The sequence below is a fragment of the Saccoglossus kowalevskii genome, chromosome 2 (genome assembly GCF_978046115.1).
Source record: "Saccoglossus kowalevskii chromosome 2, keSacKowa6.1, whole genome shotgun sequence".
NCBI classification, from domain to species: Eukaryota; Metazoa; Hemichordata; class Enteropneusta; family Harrimaniidae; genus Saccoglossus; species Saccoglossus kowalevskii.
In genome coordinates, this window is record NC_140642.1 from 18,393,728 (window position 1) to 18,413,346 (window position 19,619).

The window sequence follows — 19,619 nt, forward strand, 5'->3', positions numbered from 1 at the left end:
GCTCAAAGTGTTAAATTTCAAATATGCAAATTAATTGGTTCTGAAAATAAATTCAAAACTGTTATCACCTTTAATATTTTTTAATTATTAATATTTTTGCTTTAAATGATTTTTTTTTGCATTGGTATGTACAATACAGAAAAAAATAACCTGAGAACAGTTGCATAAAACTAGTATGTAAAATAGCCTATTAAATTGCATAGATATTAGAAAGTATAATCAGTCATTGAATTGAATCAATTTTTGCAAATTTGCAAAGATGTACAAAGAACACATTAAAACCATTAATTATGCATTTTAGCTAATTAATCTGCAAATCTATTATAGTTTCAATGCATTTATGTAAAGACATATAAAGTGTGAAATAATAAATAATTACTGTGAAATACTTTATTTTCGCTGGAATTAATTTTCGCTGAAAGGGTTTTTGGGGCGTTTTGTATGGAATTTATTTTCACTGATTTTTGATGAGCCTAATGTGAAATATAGGAAAAAAAGTATATTCGCTGGATTTTATTTTCACGGAATCATCTCTTCAGCGAAAATAGCAAAAATAAATTCCAAGCCAAAATAAAGTATTCTACAGTATACAAATTATTTAGCTAATTACAATTAACAGATCAAGTCATGAAACTACACAAGCAGTACATATGTAGCAAAAATGTTTCAATCCATTTGAGAATTGAACGAGATTTGATACCAGCATGCATATGAAAAATTGCAATTTTCAAAACTTACATGTCCGACTTTCCATTAACAAATCTTTTGATGTTCTCATATGCCTCATTAATAAATCTCACATCAACGCATTCAATACACTGCAGAACAAAAAACACAAAATATCTGTAAAACATAGCTATACATAGATCAGTTTTTTTTTGTTTAAAGTGGGAGGGTCGTCAGCTGCGCACACATGGGAATTGAGTCCCAAGCGACGATAACAGAAGCTAAAACAGCAAATGACGCTTGTTTGTAAATAATGACACGCTATGGCTATCTGACGCATGCGCAGGTGACGATAATATAGCGGTAATTCACATTTTAGTACACATTATATATCATTTCAATACTTACTGGTTTGTTTTTTGAAAATTGAACAACTTCAATCCTATCCAGTCTATCTATATCATCAATCTGCAGAGAACAAAATAAGATATTCAAAATCATAACTACCCCGTAATGATGAATATCAGTGATGTAGATTTGTTTTTGCGTAGGTCAAATAAGAAAATTAGAAAGTACAGATTTATATTGGAGCTGAAATTGTGTGTGCCGTAGGTGCTTGCCGAAGGCAAATGCTGTGGCAGGTGGCACTGGGGGTGTGGGGGTTGGTCTGTGAGGGGGTGTGTCCCCCTCCCATGTTTTGGAGCTTTTTTAATAACGAGGTCATTATTCATGCTATTTTAAGCGAATAAAATGTTAATTCTACAAGAAACTGTGATGTAATTTTTTATTATAATTCCGTGTAATTACAAGAAATATATTATAACCACCATGAATCAGTAGTTACATCGTAAGCTAGTTCTTTATTATTAATCCACTCGTGTAAACATTTTGTAGTTGAATCCCGGCGTTTTACCGTGAGAGAAATCGCCCTTGGAAATTTGATTGCACGAACCATGACAAAAGTAAAAGTTATGCATGTGCGTGTTATACTCATCGACGTCTACAAACAATGCAGGAAATGCTGACACTAAAATGTCTTTCCCATCCTGGACTGGCCGCATATTTATTTTTTTCGATCCATCGGCATCATTCTGTGAGGATTTCAACTTGGTATCGACATTCAAATCGGACAAAGTTGAGCTCTGTGGATTTGTTTCCACAGCGACATCATCACATTGCCGAGCACTTGTCATTTCTGGAGTCACCAGCGACGAGTTAGCAAGACCGTCAGCTTCAGTTTGGTTGCACGATTCAAACGACTTGAAAAGTTTCTTGATCATTGACTGTGGTGGTTCAACGATGCTCTCTTCCGGGTAGATGATTTGTTTGACAACATGTTGAATAAACATAAAAAGAGAGGGCATAAAGCCATAGAAAACCGGAGGTCAGAATGGCGGTGATAATGACGTCGTGCACATGTGATTGTAATTAACATACCCGAGCAACGCCGAAAGCCTTCATGCGAACCCGAACAACGTCAAACGCGGAAGTACGTTACATTTTCAGCAAACATCTACAGATTTGCCTGTGTCGCTATGCAAAAAGATTGTCGTAACTTTGAATGCGTTTTTTAAAACTGTTAAAAGTATTAAATACGCTACGATTTCTTGTATACAGAATATATTATTAGAAATTTGTTGTTTTATAATGAAAAAAAAAAATAGCCGGTATTTTCACTAGAGTAGGCAGTCGTTTTGACCAGCTACCGGCTTGTATCTACATCACTGAATATTCAGGGGACTTTTATTTTTTCTGGAAATACATATACATCACACGTTAACCTTTTCACCATCAAACTTTTTTACTTCAATTTTTCTGGAAATGAACACTAATTTTGAAGCCAACAGAGTTTGAGTCAATTTTCAGTTTTTAATAAAAAAATTTAACAGAAGAAAAGTGCAGACTATAATGGAACTATTTTGTGAATTTGTGATGAAAAGAGGGAACTAGTGGTGAAAAGGTTGAAGCATTTGACAAGTTCTGAAACAAAATTATATCACAATTCAGACCAAGAAGGAGAATAGTGTGTATTATAAGCGTGAAATATTCAAGACTAGAAGCAATATCCATTATATTGACATACATGAAATATGGACCATAGAACAGCAATCATTTAAACGGGATGGCAAGCAGTCAGTCATATTGGATTTGATGCGGACAAAAATGCATGTGTTTGTTTGATAAGATGTCTGATGTATGTGTGATGTTTGAATTTAAACGAACCGAGCATGTGTAAGATGTGACTGAATATGAGCCCCCCCATTTTCAGACTGTATTTGAATGGGGAATGAAGAACATTCATAGAGTGTTTGCAATAATACATTCAAAAAGTGGAATTTTATAATCATTTTAGGGATCATATCTGAATGGATCAACAAGTAATGGGATAGAATCATGGTAAAATCATGTCTTAGAAGTAGATAGAAAGATGCACATTGGAAGTAACAATCATATTTATGTACACATATTTAAGTCTCACCTTGTGCAGTTTGAATGGTATGTCATTAGCATCATTCTCATCAAAGTCTAGTTTTCTTTTGATTTGTTCCGGGGACTGCAATACATCTGCATGTTTAGTATCAGAAATATTATCCTCATTTGATGGCACAAGTGATGTACTTTTTTTCTCCAAAATGCTTGACTCAACAATTCCCTTCACTGAAGAAGAAGTAGCAACTGCATCACAATCTTCGTTTTTCATTGCTGAACTGTTCTCCATATTGTTAACTGGAAGACTCTTGTGTGATGGCTTTTTAAATTTGATCTTCAGAGGTTTTCCTGTGTTGACACTTCTTTTTGCAAGACTTGTCTTTCTTTTCCCTGCAGTCTTTTTTTCTGGACTGGTACCACCCTTTTCTCCTACAGCCTTCTTTTCTGGACTTGTGTCACTATTTATTCCTGCAGCCTTTGTGTCACCCTTGGTTGGAGAACCTGGCTGCAAATTCACATTAATTTTACCTTCTTCAACAAGCATTTTCATCCTAGTATCAATGTCTATTGAAGTAGACCTTTCTATTGAAGCCAAGTTAACAGGATTCTGCGATGATTTGTCTCTATTTCCGGCTTGACAACTATCAGCCATAGTTGAAATTTCACCATCATGTTCAGTATTCCCTTTCAAAGCATCAGCTTCAATACTGCGGCATGTGGCTGCAAATAAAGAGATGAAGAGAGTAATTAAGTAATTTTTCCACAATCTGGTTTAATAAAGTAGTAAAGAAAATGTTCACCAGTAGGCACATTTAAAGTATTAGGACTGGACACCTCAAATTGTTTGGCTCTAACGCAGCAGTTGATGACCGAGTTTTAACATTGCGATGCCAGTTCAAAAATCTAAATGGAACTGGAAATGCAAATAAATAACAACTGCATACTAATTGGGTTTTTATGAGAAATCTTTACAAGTTACCATTGGTCTTCTTTTTGGTATGACTCATCCTTGGACTTTTCATTATTGCATCCCCCCTTCCTGGACTCAAACCACTTTTAATTGGAGAACTTGGTTTCAAATTCCCATTTATTTTTCCTTCATCAACAGGTTTTTTCAGATTAATTTTAATATGTTTAGAGAGAAGCTTGTTCTTTGAGACAATCTTGGCAACTTGATCCAGTGGTGCTTTGTCACCATCTTCAGCTTGATGGCTATTATCCATAATTGAAACTCCACCATCTTGTTCAGTACTATGACAAGTGGCTGCCCAATAGAAAGATAAATGGAGGAAGTACCGTTAAAGTCCTAATATAAACCGCGGTTTATATTACAATGTATCAATTTAAAAATTGGGATCAAAAGCTCAAGTTCGGGGTGCGGTTTCTATTATGTACATATTGCAATCACTAAATGGGCGTGGTCATTTTCTGTCCACAACACATGCACAAAACAAACAATACACCGTACAATCTCTTGAATAGGTGTCGGGGAAGAGTGAAAGGCCTTATTTTGGTTCTAAAATAGGCGTTACGAAATGTTGAAAAATTACAGTCAATCAAAAAAACTGTCCACATGATAAAAAAATACTCACTATATTTAATGTAATTTTTTTTTTAATTTTCTTGTTAACGAAAAGTATATTCTAACAGAAGTTTCAAGTAAAAACAAACACGAATGCACTGCTTAGTAGCACATGATCACAGAACGGTAGCGCAATCCGGCAATGCTGTGGTTCACAAATGAATAACTTACTTGTTACAAATGAATAACTTACTTCATTAGTCATTACAATAACGCACGAAAAATAAATCCGTTGAATTGTTATGAAATGCAAGTAGTTTCACCGTAAACGAATGATTTCAGTCACACGTAAACGGTCGATACGATACCGACCATGTTTTTGAATGCACACGTGATGTTTTATTGACTGAATAGATCATGTCGCTAATTAACCAATCAAAATGCTGGATGGTGCCCACGTGTCTAAATTACATAGTCATTTAAATATGTTAATGAAAGTTCAGCGACCTCATGGTGAACACGGAAGAGATTTACCGACAATGTAGTGCGATGTCTTGGCTTTGATTTCCATGGGAAAACAACATGATTTTGTTTGTAAATCAAGAAATTATTTGTTTTCGAAAGATAAACTGAGCATTGAAGAAGAATTTAACACTTTTACGGTGATAACAGCTCATTGTCGAAAACTTACGAAACACAGACGTATTCAGAAAGAGTATTGACAGAGGTTGCCGCCGGGGGTTGCCGCCAGAACAAAAGCAGTTTCATTGCGTGTCTGACATCCTATCACCGCTGAACAATAAATAGGTGTGAATATTTTTAGGCACGTTGTCGAAACAAATGAATAGGTTTAGGAACAATGCCGTTTTGGACCAGCTGGTTGAAACAATGAAGTCAGTCACGGTCTTGTTGAATTGGGGGTGCGGTTAGTAATAGGTACTTTTCAAGTTTTCAATTTTTGTTAAGAACTCTTCAACCCTGAAGCCGGAATTGGGGGTGCGGTTACTATTACGTATGCGGTTTATATTAGGACTTTAACGGTAATCTTTCTGCAATCTGGCTGCATACTCAGTAATTTAGCAGAAGTCAATAGATATGAGAAATATCAAGATAGTTTAAAATTTAATTTTGTTTTCAGCCATCCAACTAGTATAACTATATTTTTATTTATTTATTTATTTATTTATTTTATTTTTTTATTAGACGCATAAAATCCTTAGGAAAGGATAAAAAGGGTCTTACAGAAAGAAATTAAAAAAAAAAACTACAATCTAAAAAAGAAAACAAAAAATAAAAACTTTTCTCAAAAAATAAATAAAACAAGTCAAAAACAAAAAAAGACAATTTGCAGCCAATGGTGAATACAGAATATAGAATGAACACAGAATGTGGCCTAATACACTGATAGTTGTTGCTGTTTTGTTCCATAGCTGTTTTTTTAAGAAGACAGCTAAGGCTGGTGCTAGAGTATGGTTTACCATAATCAAAATGAATTTATTCTGACTATTTTCTTTATCAAAATTTGGAATTTTAATTTGTGCAGTCAGGAATAATTTGTCCCTATGGTGACCCAAGGTTTGTTTTCTATTATCATTATGCATGTCTAAGATCCATTGGTTCTCAAATGATTTGTTTATTTTTTTATGAATAAAGTCTAAATTTTTCTTAATTATTTTTTCACTCGAGTTTACAATGGTGACAACATCTAAATCTTGCATGAGGGTTTCTACACTTGTAAACCATTTACTTTTTACATTCTTATTTACTAAGTAGGCTTCTCTTAGTAATGTGTTATCAGAGTTTGTTACCCGGTATGTTATGAATAGAACATATTTTAATCAATTTTAGCATGCATATGTAGATCCTAGTATCTTAAGATAATTGGTAAGTGGATATCATCATTTCACATATCTATACAACAGACAGATTTGTAAGATGAATTTCAATATTCATAAGGTAATACATACTAGCATTCAATACTGCAACTTTCCCTTCTGGCTCCCTCACATCTGTGGGGAAAAAAGAAGGAATCACATGAAATGAATAAATCATTGCAAAGGAAGTGGTCAAAACCAAACTGCCATGTTCCCTCTGGGGATTCGCCAATGCCAGGCAATATAGAAGGTTCCCTGGACAGGAACTTCCCTGGAGGGAGTAGTACTTCACTGCTGTTTTGAGGTGTCAATTACTACTATGTCCCAAGGTCCAGTGGTTACTAGCAAACACAGACAGATCCTTGCTAGAAAGCATGGAATTGAACATTAAAAATTGAAACATAAAATCAAGCGACCATTTATCTGAAAAGAAACATTCTTGTAGACTACAGCTATATACCGGTAAACACAACCAGTGGTTTACAATCTTCATATGAATACAACCACAGTGGTTCACAATCTTCATATGAATACAACCACAGTGGTTTACAATCCCATATGAATACAACCAGTGGTTTACAATCTTCATATGAATACAACCACAGTGGTTTACAATCTTCATATGAATACAACCACAGTGGTTTACAATCTTCATATGAATACAACCACAGTGGTTTACAATCTTCATATGAATACAACCACAGTGGTTTACAATCTTCATATGAATACAACCACAGTGGTTTACAATCTTCATATGAACACAACCAGTGGTTTACAATCTTCATATGAATACAACCACAGTGGTTTATAATCTTCATATGAATACAACCACAGTGGTTTACAATCTTCATATGAATACAACCACAGTGGTTTACAATCTTCATATGAATACAACCACAGTGGTTTACAATCTTCATATGAATACAACCACAGTGGTTTACAATCTTCATATGAATACAACCACGGTGGTTTACAATCTTCATATGAATACAACCACAGTGGTTTACAGTCTTCATATGAATACAACCAGTGGTTTACAATCTTCATATGAATACAACCACAGTGGTTTACAATCTTCATATGAATACAACCACAGTGGTTTACAATCTTCATATGAATACAACCACAGTGGTTTACAATCTTCATATGAATACAACCACAGTGGTTTACAATCTTCATATGAACACAACCACAGTGGTTTACAATCTTCATATGAACACACAAACAGTGGTTTACAATCTTCATATGGACACAACCACAGTGGTTTACAATCTTCATATGAACACAACCAGTGGTTTACAATCTTCATATGAACACAACCACAGTGGTTTACAATCTTCATATGAATACAACCACAGTGGTTTACAATCTTCATATGAATACAACCACAGTGGTTTACAATCTTCATATGAACACAACCACATTGGTTTACAATCACCATATGAACACAACCACAGTGGTTTAGAATCTCAACATGAATACAATAGTGGTTTAGAATCTCCATAAGAATACAGTGGTTTACGATCTGCATATGAATACCAGTGGTTTACGATCTGCATATGAATACCAGTGGTTTACAATCACCATATGAATACAACCACAGTGATTTACAATCCCATATGAATACAACCACAGTGGTTTACAATCTTCATATGAATACAACCAGTGGTTTACAATCTTCATATGAATTCAACCACAGTGGTTTACAATCTTCATATGAATACAACCACAGTGGTTTACAATCTTCATATGAACACAACTACAGTGGTTTACAATCTTCATATGAACACAACCACAGTGGTTTACAATCTTCATATGAACACAACCACAGTGGTTTACAATCACCATATGAACACAACCACAGTGGTTTACAATCTCAACATGAATACAATAGTGGTTTAGAATCTCCATAAGAATACAAACACAGTGGTTTACGATCTGCATATGAATACCAGTGGTTTACAATCACCATATGAATACAACCACAGTGATTTACAATCTTCATATGAATACAACCACAGTGGTTTACAATCACCATATGAACACAACCACAGTGGTTTACAATCACCATATGAATACAACCACAGTGGATCACAATCCCATATGAATACAACCACAGTGGTTCACAATCCCATATGAATACAACCACAGTGGCTTACAATCTTCATATGAACACAACCAGTGGTTTACAATCTTCATATGAACACAACCACAGTGGTTTACAATCTTCATATGAACACAACCACAGTGGTTTACAATGATTTACAATCCCATATGAATACAACCACAGTGGTTTACAATCTTCATATGAACACAACCAGTGGTTCACAATCCCATATGAACACAACCACAGTGGTTTACAATCACCATATGAGCACAACCACAGTGGTTTACAATCACCATATGAATACAACCACAGTGGATCACAATCCCATATGAACACAACCACAGTGGTTTACAATCTTCATATGAACACAACCACAGTGGTTTACAATCTTCATATGAATACAACCACAGTGGTTTACAATCTTCATATGAACACAACCACAGTGGTTTACAATCTTCATATCAACACACAGTGGTTTACAATCTCCATATGAACACAACCACAGTGGTTTACAATCTCCATATGAAAACAACCACAGTGGTTTACAATCTTCATATGAACACAACCACAGTGGTTTACAATCTTCATATGAACACAACCACAGTGGTTTACAATCTTCATATGAACACAACCACAGTGATTTACAATCTTCATATGAACACAACCACAGTGGTTTACAACCCCATATGAACACAACCACAGTGGTTTACAATCTTCATATGAACACAACCACAGTGGTTTACAATCTTCATATGAACACAACCACAGTGGTTTACAATCTTCATATGAACACAACCACAGTGGTTTACAATCTTCATATGAACACAACCACAGTGGTTAACAATCTTCATATGAACACAACCACAGTGGTTTACAATCTTCATATGAACACAACCACAGTGGTTTACAATCTCCATATGAACACAACCACAGTGGTTTACAATCTTCATATGAACACAACCATAGTGGTTTACAATCTTCATATGAACACAACCACAGTGGTTTACAATCTTCATATGAACACAACCACAGTGGTTTACAATCTTCATATGAACACAACCACAGTGGTTTACAATCTCCATATGAACACAACCAGTGGTTCACAATCCCATATGAATACAACCACAGTGGTTCACAATCTTCATATATACAACCAGTGGTTTACAATCCCATATGAACACAACCACAGTGGTTTACAATCACCATATGAACACAACCACAGTGGTTTACAATCTCAACATGAATACAATAGTGGTTTAGAATCTCCATAAGAATACAAACACAGTGATTTATGATCTGCATATGAATACCAGTGGTTTACAACCACCATATGAATACAACCACAGTGATTTACAATCCCATATGAATACAACCACAGTGGTTTACAATCTTCATATGAACACAACCAGTGGTTCACAATCCCATATGAACACAACCACAGTGGTTTACAATCACCATATGAACACAACCACAGTGGTTTACAATCACCATATGAATACAACCACAGTGGTTCACAATCCCATATGAATACAACCACAGTGGTTCACAATCCCATATGAATACAACCACAGTGGTTTACAATCTTCATATGAACACAACCAGTGGTTTACAATCACCATATGAACACAACCAGTGGTTTACAATCCCATATGAATACAACCACAGTGGTTTACAATCTTCATATGAACACAACCAGTGGTTCACAATCCCTTATGAACACAACCACAGTGGTTTACAATCACCATATGAATACAACCAGTGGTTCACAATCTTCATATGAACACAACCAGTGGTTCACAATCCCATATGAATACAACCACAGTGGTTCACAATCCCATATGAATACAACCACAGTGGTTTACAATCACCATATGAATACAACTATAGTGGTTTACAATCTCCATATGAATACAACTATAGTGGTTTAAAATCTCCATATGAACACAACCACAGTGGTTTACAATCTTCATATGAACACAACCACAGTGATTCACAATCACCATATGAATACAACCACAGTGGTTTACAATCACCATATGAATACAACCACAGTGGTTTACAATCTTCATATGAATACAACCACAGTGGTTTAAAATCTTCATATGAATACAACCACAGTGGTTTAAAATCTTCATATGAATTCAACTATAGTGGTTTACAATCTCAACATGAATACAACCGCAGTGGTTTACAATGTCCATATGAATACAAACACAGTGGTTTACAATCTGCATATGAATACCAGTGGTTTACAATGTCCATATGAATACAATAGTGGTTTAGAATCTGCATATGAATACAATCTCAGTGGTTTACAATCTCCACATTAAGGGTTTACCAGTGGTGACAGTCCTCTTTTTGGTACTCCTTGGACTTTTTTTCACTGAAGCCTTTGTTCCTGGACTTGTACCACTTTTGGTTGAAGAACCTGGTTTCAAGTATGTATTTATTTTTCCATCAACAACATGCTTTTTCTGACTAATTTGAATAGGTTTCTTAGAGGGTGACTTCTCTTTTAAAACAATTTTGGCAACTTGATCCTGTGGTGCTTTGTCACCATCTCCACCTTGATGACCAGTATCCATAGTTGAAACTCCACCATCTTGTTCAGTATTATCTTTCAAGGTATCAGCTTCAAAATGCTGACAAGTGGCTGTCCAATAGAAATCAAAGAAAGCTTAGAAAGAACTCCCATGTGCTGAGAGTATTGGAGACACATTAAATATAATTCGAAATTACTTAGCTGAAAACTAATTATGCAAATCAGAAAATTAATATGACCAGATTTGAGTGTAAAACTAATGAGGTCTGCGCAATGTAACAGAAAATCTATGTCTCCAAGTTTAATTGAAATGTGATTAGAACCAAAAAATTATGAATTATTATGCTTATTAGGGAATTAATATGAACAGATTTTTACCCCAAACTAATTAGGTTTGTACATTGTCCTAGAGCATCTTTGTACTAAGTTTCATTGAAATGGAATAATTAGTACCGTGAAAACTCCAAAATTTCGACCCCTCTAAAAATTCGATTGGCTATTTATTTGCCGGGTTTCGGTGTTTTATTTACCTCCAAATTTTCGACTCCACTAAAAATTGCCGACTCATTCTTATTTGAAAATTGCGACCAGTTTTAGTTTTCCCCCAAACGAAAAAAAAAACCGATGTGAGCGTTCAAACGGGACCTTCCTCGAAGGCATGAATCCGGGTTTCTGATTGACAGAGATTTTTATTTTATTGGTAACGAAAATATATTCTAAATAAACGAAGTTTCAAATAAAAACGAACACAAAAATCTCGGCATGCTGCGTTTCTGAATTGTTGATTATTACTGTACTCAGTAGTGATTATAATAATGTACACAAAATAAATTTGTTGAATGGTTATGAAATACAAATAAAAGTCAACTAAGTTTCATCGTAAGCGAATGATTCCGGTCTCGTATAAACGTTTGATGCTGTAGGATATCCGCCATGTTCTCTTAGGTCAAATAGGTCAAATCGCTAATTAACCAATCAAAAAGCTGGATGATGCCAACGTGTTCAAATTACCATAGCTTATTTAAATATGTTAATGTTATTGAACGCAATGCGAAAGAGATTGATGTTGTAGTACGATATTTTGGCTTGGATTTTGATGCGAAAACGGCATGATTTTTTTTAAATAAAAAAATCAGTTGTTTTTAAAAAATAAACTGGTCATCTGAAGAATAATTTAACATTGTTCACAGTGATAACAGCTCATTCTCGAAAGGAAGCTTACCCGCTCACGCTAGTCACGATAAAAATCATACACGTGTACTCTTGAATAGACAGACGTCAATGATTACGGTAAAACTTAGACTCTATTTTAGCCGGCAGGATTGATTGAAATGTCCGAAAAATGACGCCAAAATACACCTTAAAAGTCCCATTTTATTTTCTTAAATCCCATTTTATTTTTTAATCCAAGGGCGAATTTACGGCAGAATTTGGTCCCTCAAATAAGGGACACGTGAGCTTTGATTCTAACCGGATACATTGCACTGGGTCGGGGAGATCGTTTGCTAAACTTCCATGTATCTTTTGTCCAATGGGTACCTGTACTTCGAACATTCGCAAGTTTTCCTAGGTAGTGCGAGACAGCTTTGTCTTTTGACCTATTAGTTTTGTGCTGACCTCTTCTCCGCGTCTTGATGTTTTGTTTTGCTTGTCATAATACTCACTGATTGATGACTTTGTTTAGATTTTGAGTTACAACTCGGCCACGACCTTTGCTTTTACCGTGAAACATGAGGAAGTTTACGTCAATTGACGGACATTGCATTTTTTAAAAACTAATGAAGCACACTGTCTATCATCTCCATTTTTTTTTGCTGATTTCTATTCTGAAAAATTCGACCGTCCGAAAATGCACCTTAATTTTGACTCTAAAAACACTTCACATTTCTAACACCAATTATTTAAAACCGGTCGAAATTTTGGAGTTTTTACGGTACTTTAGATATCAGTGTGAAAGCTTAAAATTGGTTAATTATGCAAATTAGGTAATTAACATGTACAGATTTTAACCCACAATTATTCAGGTCTGTCTATTGTCCTACAGCATCCGTGTACATTCATTGATATGTGATGTATAGTACCTGAGATATCAGTGTGAAAGCTGGTTAATTATGCAAATTAGGTGATTAATATGAACAAATATTTACCGGAAACTAATTGGGTCTGCATAATTCTAGATTCATTGAAATGTGATGATTAGTACTTTAGATATCAGTAGAAAAGCTGAAAATTAATTATGCAAATTAGGTAATTAATATGCACAATTATTTACCCTAAAACTAATCAGGTCTCTGCATAGTCCTAAAGGATCTATGTACCAAGTTTCATTGAAATGCGATGATTAGTACTTGAGATACCCGTGGAAAAGCTGAAAATTAACTAATTATGCAAATTAGGTGATTAATATGCACAAATATTTATCGAAAACAATCAATCTCTGCATAGTCCTTTTTTAACCAATTGGATGTCTTGTAATTTCCTACTTTTGAATGTGTCGAAAACTGAATTTGTGTGCATGTCGTCTCGGAGATTCTCACAAGACTCGTGTCCTTTGTCTAGTATCGCAATTGGTGAAGAATTGGTTAGTGCTTCGTCAAGTGCTAGAAACTTAGGTGTCTTGTTTGATTCGCAGCTATCTATGGAAACACACATTTCTACTATTTGTAGATCTGGATATTCCCATCTAAGAAATATTAATCGTATTCGTAAATCATTATCCCAATCTGATACTGAAAAGTTGGTACATGCATTCATATCTTCTCGCTTAGACAGCTGTAATTCATTATTGTCTGGTCTCCCTGTAACTAAGATAAAACCTCTTATTCGTGTACAAAATGCAGCAGCCCGCCTTGTCACTCGTGCTCGAAAATATGACCACATTACAGACATTTTTATTAAACTTCATTGGTTACCAGTTGTACAAAGAATCAATTTCAAATTACTTTTACTAGTGTATAAATCTTTGTATGGTTTTGCCCCAAATTATCTATGTGAATTAATCGAATTTTATGTACCTAGTCGTAGTTTAAGATCTGAATCAAAGTTTCTTATTAAAACTCGTCAGGTGTGTAGTAAAAAGTCCAAGGTGTTATACAAAGACCGTGCTTTTGAAAATTTAGGTCCTAAACTTTTTAATGAATTACCTCTGTCTGTTCGTTCTAGTCCTTCAGTAGACATTTTTAAATCCAGACTGAAAACGCACTTATTTAAATGTGCTTTTAATATTTGACTGATTGTTTATTGTATCAGCGCCTTTGATCTTCATATGTTGGAATTGTTGCGCTTAATTAAATAAAGTTATTATTATTATTATTATTATTAGTCCTTGAGTATGTAAGTACCAAGTTTCATTGAAATGTAATGCTAACTACTTATATCAAATGCTGAAAATTAATTAATTATGCAAATTAGGTAATTAATATGTACTGATATTACCATAAAAACTACCAGGTCTGTGCAGTGTCGTATGACATCTATGTACCAAGTTTCATTGAAATGTGATGATTAGTACTTGAGATATCAGTGGAAAAACCGAAAATTGACTAATCATTATGCAAATTAGGTAATTAGTATCCACGGATTATTACCAAAAACTAATCAAAACCTAGCATTAGTTCAGAGCATCTATGTACCAAGTTTCATCAAAATCCAATGAGTGGTTGTTTAGATATCAGTGGAACAGTCATGGAACCACTAAAAAATAGCTAATTATCATGCAAATTAGGTAATTAATATGCACGGATTTTTACCAAAAATTAATCAAATCTGCGCATATGTTCAGAGCATCTATGTACCAAGTTTCATCAAAATCCAATGAGTGGTTCTTTAGATATCAGTGGAACAGTCATAGAACAGCTAAAAATTAGCTAATTATCATGCAAATTAGGTAATTAACGAGCATGGATTTTTACCAAAACCTAATCAAATCTGCGCATTGGCCCAGAGCATCTATGCACCAAGTTTCATCAAAAACCGATGTATGGTTCTTGAGATAGCAGTGGAACAGTCGGACACACATACACACACACATACACACATACACACATACATACACACACACACATACACACATACAGACACACTAACTGCAAAGACTCCCATTTTGTGCTTCGCACATGGGAGTCAAAAATAAATTGAGTGATGTTTTTAGCAATCTGGCTGCATAGTCAGTAATTCAGTAGAAAGTAAATTAACAATTAAGTTTTACCCTTCTTGTGGTTGATAGTCTAAGAAAGTTTACAGCCAAATACCCAGGGTAGTTTTGCTATGACTATACAGATATAGGGTCAATATGAAGGTTACAATTACAAAATACGTCAGAGTTTTGTACCTAATGGTGTTTAAAAACACAAAATCCAACTTTGTCACCTTTCACACACAAAACCAAGGGGAGAGTACACACATTTTGACCAAAATTATTAAATAATGGGCAAAATGCAGTATTTATTTGAAATGCAACAGTCTAACCGACAGAATTTTTTTTTTACAAGATTTGTGCCTACGGAGCACATTATGTTTAATGATTGGACTCTTTCACAAGAAACAGACATCATTTTCAATCTACATATGAATTTCTGTAAAGGATAATACTTACGAGCATTCAATTGCACATCTTTTCCTTCTAGTTCACTCACAGCTGTGGGAAAAACCAAGAGAATGAATTATATGACATCAACAAGTCATTGTAAATTTAATGCAAATGCTGAAACTGAACAAAATTAGTCTTTGCATGTGAGACTTGAAATAAGATAAATGGCCACCAGTCTAACAAAACATTTTAATTGCAAACGACCCAGAGCAGGTTTTCTATTTAAATGAAAATCAGAGCCAATTGGCCATATCTATACTTGGATAAAAAGAATCAATAATGCAATCAACCAATCAAATCATGTCATGTCATAAATTAACAGCACTTGCACAGGTTAAAGTTACCATGCTGTTCCAACTTAGAACCCTGAATACTTAGTATAGCTTAAGAGATGGTTGCTTAGTCAAGCAAGTATATTAAGAAATATATAAAGTTCAATGTACATACCAAGTTTGAACATGTAATTGCATTACACATTCCCAGTGAGTTCTTAACTTTAAGAAACATATGAAGTTTGATCATGAACAGTTATGTCAGAGATATGGCTCCAAAACTGCTTTCACTAGAACAAAATGGTCACCAGTCAGCCATTTTGAGTCCGATCTGACCAGTCGGCCATTTTGAGTCTGATCTGACAAAATGATAAACATTATCCTTTTCACCACCAGTTTCCTCTTTTCATGACAAATTCACAAAATAATCCTGTTTATAGTCTGCACTTTCCTTCAGAAGATTGTGACAAAAAACACCTAATTTTTGGAGTTAAAACTGAAAATTGACTCAAACTTATAAGAAGTATAAGAAAGAATATGCTAGTAATAAACAAGCAGACTCTCGGCTGAGATAGCTCCGCTGTTAGCAATGCACATTTAAATTAAAGAACCGAAGATATCATTAGAAAATGAACAATATGCATAGTATCAATGCAATGGGACTTCAACAAGAATCCAAAAATATCATTTATCATAAATGATTGTGGTTTTTAACAAGAAGAAAATATCACATTTCACCAAAATTAGAGAATTGAAGATATCATCATGAAATGAACAAATTTGAGAGTGGTCCACATGTAGTACCTATATATGTAATATCAAAGCAATTGGACTTGTCGTTTTTTTTTTTTTAACAAGAAATTGAAAATATCACTTTTTACCAAAAATGACAAAAATATTCACCAAAATTAGAAAATTAAAGATATCAACATGAAATGAACAAATTTGATAGTGGTCCACATGTAGTACCTATATATGTAATATCAAAGCAATTGGACTTGCGGTTTTTAACAAGAAGTTGAAAATATCACTTTTTACCAAAAATTACAAAAATATTCACCAAAATTAGAGAATTGAAGATATGATCATGAAATGAACAAATCTGAGAGAGGTCTACCAAAGGTACATATACACCAAGTATCAAAGCATTCAGGCTTGTAGTTTTCAAGAAGAAGTCGAATAAGTAAAACATTGACACGAACGACAGACAATCACTCATATGATAAGCTCCGCTCGACAAAGTCGACAGCAGAGCTAAAAAAGTGCAGAAAAATTTGGCTGAGAGAGTCTGGTGGTGAAAAATTGGATAACTAAAGGAATAAATATGCACATGTGGAACAAGATGTATATGTAAAGTTGATCGGTCCAGATATGTAATGAGATTCGGAGCGGTATTCGCTAAAACAAAATGACAACCAGTTGGCTAATATTTCCCACGATGTTCAATGATTTAGAAATACCAGAAACGGTTGATTCTGATACATTTTATAAGCATTGAAATGGAAGACATTTAGCCATCTTGAATCATAATATAAAACAAATGAACATTTCTTTCTTTCTTTCTTTAGGCATACAATGCACAAGTGAAGTTTTGAATATTAGTCAGTCCAGGCATGTCGGAACAGACCAAATCCTGTTTTTTTACTTTGACAAACGCTTTTTAATTTTGCCTTAACATCTGAGTAGATAAGCTATACCGGTTTGATTATTCTCACCAGAACTTATTTCTTGCATCACAGTTAATGATTCCCTTAGTACATCCTGCAGTTCATCTTTTTTCAGTGGTTCGGCACATTTTTCAAGTAATGTTGATAATAAACCCGAAATCTCCCCTGCGAAAAAATTGAATTATGAGAAATATTGTTAATTTGTATTACAGCAAGTCTCAGAAGTATTGGGGAAGCCAATTTGCAAACTCGCTAGTGAATTGGCTAACTGTTTGGGTTTTGACTAAACGGTTGGCTTTCGAATCTCCCTGGCACTGGTTTGTGGTTGCGTCCACTCTTGGCGAGTCTATAATGCATTACATGTATGGTACATGTATGGATTCCCCTGAATGATTTGAGCCCGAAAATGGCCACAGTCAGCTGGCGTGATAATATTATAAATGCAATTAATCCACCGATATTTATTATATGAGGTTAACCTTCTTGAACACTGCTTGAATCTAAATAGACAAGTTGAGAAACAGTTTCCTACAAATCAGGGAGAAAATAACAAACTTTCATACTCAAACGATCTGTTGGGGTAACATTAATCCAACCGCTGAAAAAATCAACCTCATTCGTCGTTTTTGTATGGACACAAGAGCATGGAACACTTTCCCTGGTATATTTCAAAGCGAAATCGCCATCCAACTGTAAGACCGTCGCTGATTAGCTCCTAGTGTACGAGGATCTTCCCCTACTGTTACATAGATTCCTCTTAAGTGGGCGTGACCGCAAGATGACGCCAGCGAGATTCGAAAGCCAATCGTTTAGTCAAAACCAAAGCAGTTAGCCAATTCGCTAGAGAGTTTGCAAATTTGCTGCCCCAATACTTCTGAGACTTGCTGTAAATTGTACCGTATAATCTCTAATTTAGGGGTCATTTTTCGAACATTTCAATCTTTCCTTGACGCCTAAAATATAGTCAAATTTAGGTTTTCTGTAGTCCTTGACGCGTATTCAAGAGTGCAATGTTTATTGTGGGTAGCGTGAATGGGTAAACTGAGTGTTCTACGTTCTTCGTGTAGATGTTAGTATGCAAGGGGTTTTCCCATACAAAAATGAAAAATTCGTCCAAATTTTGTTAGGGGTTGACTTAATGTTGCCCAAACGAATAGTTCCAATGTAAAAATTTTTTTCTTCCAATAATTTGTAGGAAAAACATATTTCTCAACTTGTCTATTTAGTTTCAAGCCGTATTCAAGATGACTTCCACCATGTAGTAAATATTGTTAAATTAAATGCATTTATTTGCCTATCACTAGCACGCCATCAGACTAAGCTGTGTTAATTGGCAATTATAGATTCCCTTAAGATTGACAACATTATTCGTACCGCTGTAAATTCCACACACTTTGAGGTAAATTTGACATTCTGATTACACATTGCAAAATGTGCTTTTAAAAAAAACAAATACATCATAATCCTTAGGATATTATGGTAAGACAGTAAAACGTTTTAGAAAAATCAATGTCCAATGGTACAAATCATAGAGAATTCTGGGTAATTTATAGTGCTGTGCAGTTGGATGTTAGCTTTTTTTATAACGTCTGCCTTTGACCCTTATAATTTGCGGTCGTTTCTTTAATCTGTGTTGTTGTAAGTCTAGTCAATACTAGAAACAATTCGGGTCGACCACAAGGAATGTGGGTCGGCCAAACAACATCCAGTGAAAAGTATGGTCATGCAGATAACGTCAAAACTAAGAACCGTTTTTCAATTTGGTAACTCACCGTATCTCCGACGTAACATAACTTCTGGTAATAACTGGAGCTGCCGACCTTGATTAGAAATTAGAGAAAATGCAATGACATTCACGGAAAATCAAACTTCTGAACAATTCATCCGCATTTCCCGCCAAGTTTCCGACTACAGCCGGAAATTAACGAAATTTGTCGAAATGTATCCAAGT

At 34.7% G+C, this 19,619-nt stretch overlaps 1 protein-coding gene across 2 annotated transcripts in view; it reads right to left on the minus strand.

Moving 5' to 3' along the window:
• LOC100369858 (uncharacterized) overlaps positions 1 to 19,619 on the minus strand; it is a 32,792-nt gene extending 13,173 nt beyond the window's left edge. The window contains exons 1-9 of one of the 2 annotated variants that reach the window (XM_085492578.1): positions 19,441 to 19,619; positions 17,717 to 17,833; positions 15,736 to 15,777; positions 10,938 to 11,252; positions 6,586 to 6,627; positions 4,076 to 4,360; positions 3,146 to 3,816; positions 1,075 to 1,134; positions 739 to 818 (exon numbers count right to left, since the gene is read on the minus strand). In XM_085492578.1, the coding sequence (XP_085348704.1) occupies positions 739 to 818; positions 1,075 to 1,134; positions 3,146 to 3,816; positions 4,076 to 4,360; positions 6,586 to 6,627; positions 10,938 to 11,252; positions 15,736 to 15,777; positions 17,717 to 17,833; positions 19,441 to 19,459 (1,631 nt within the window). In that variant the 5' untranslated portion in view covers positions 19,460 to 19,619. The remainder of the gene's footprint in view (positions 1 to 738; positions 819 to 1,074; positions 1,135 to 3,145; positions 3,817 to 4,075; positions 4,361 to 6,585; positions 6,628 to 10,937; positions 11,253 to 15,735; positions 15,778 to 17,716; positions 17,834 to 19,440) is intronic. The other variant, XM_085492579.1, reaches the window with a different exon arrangement.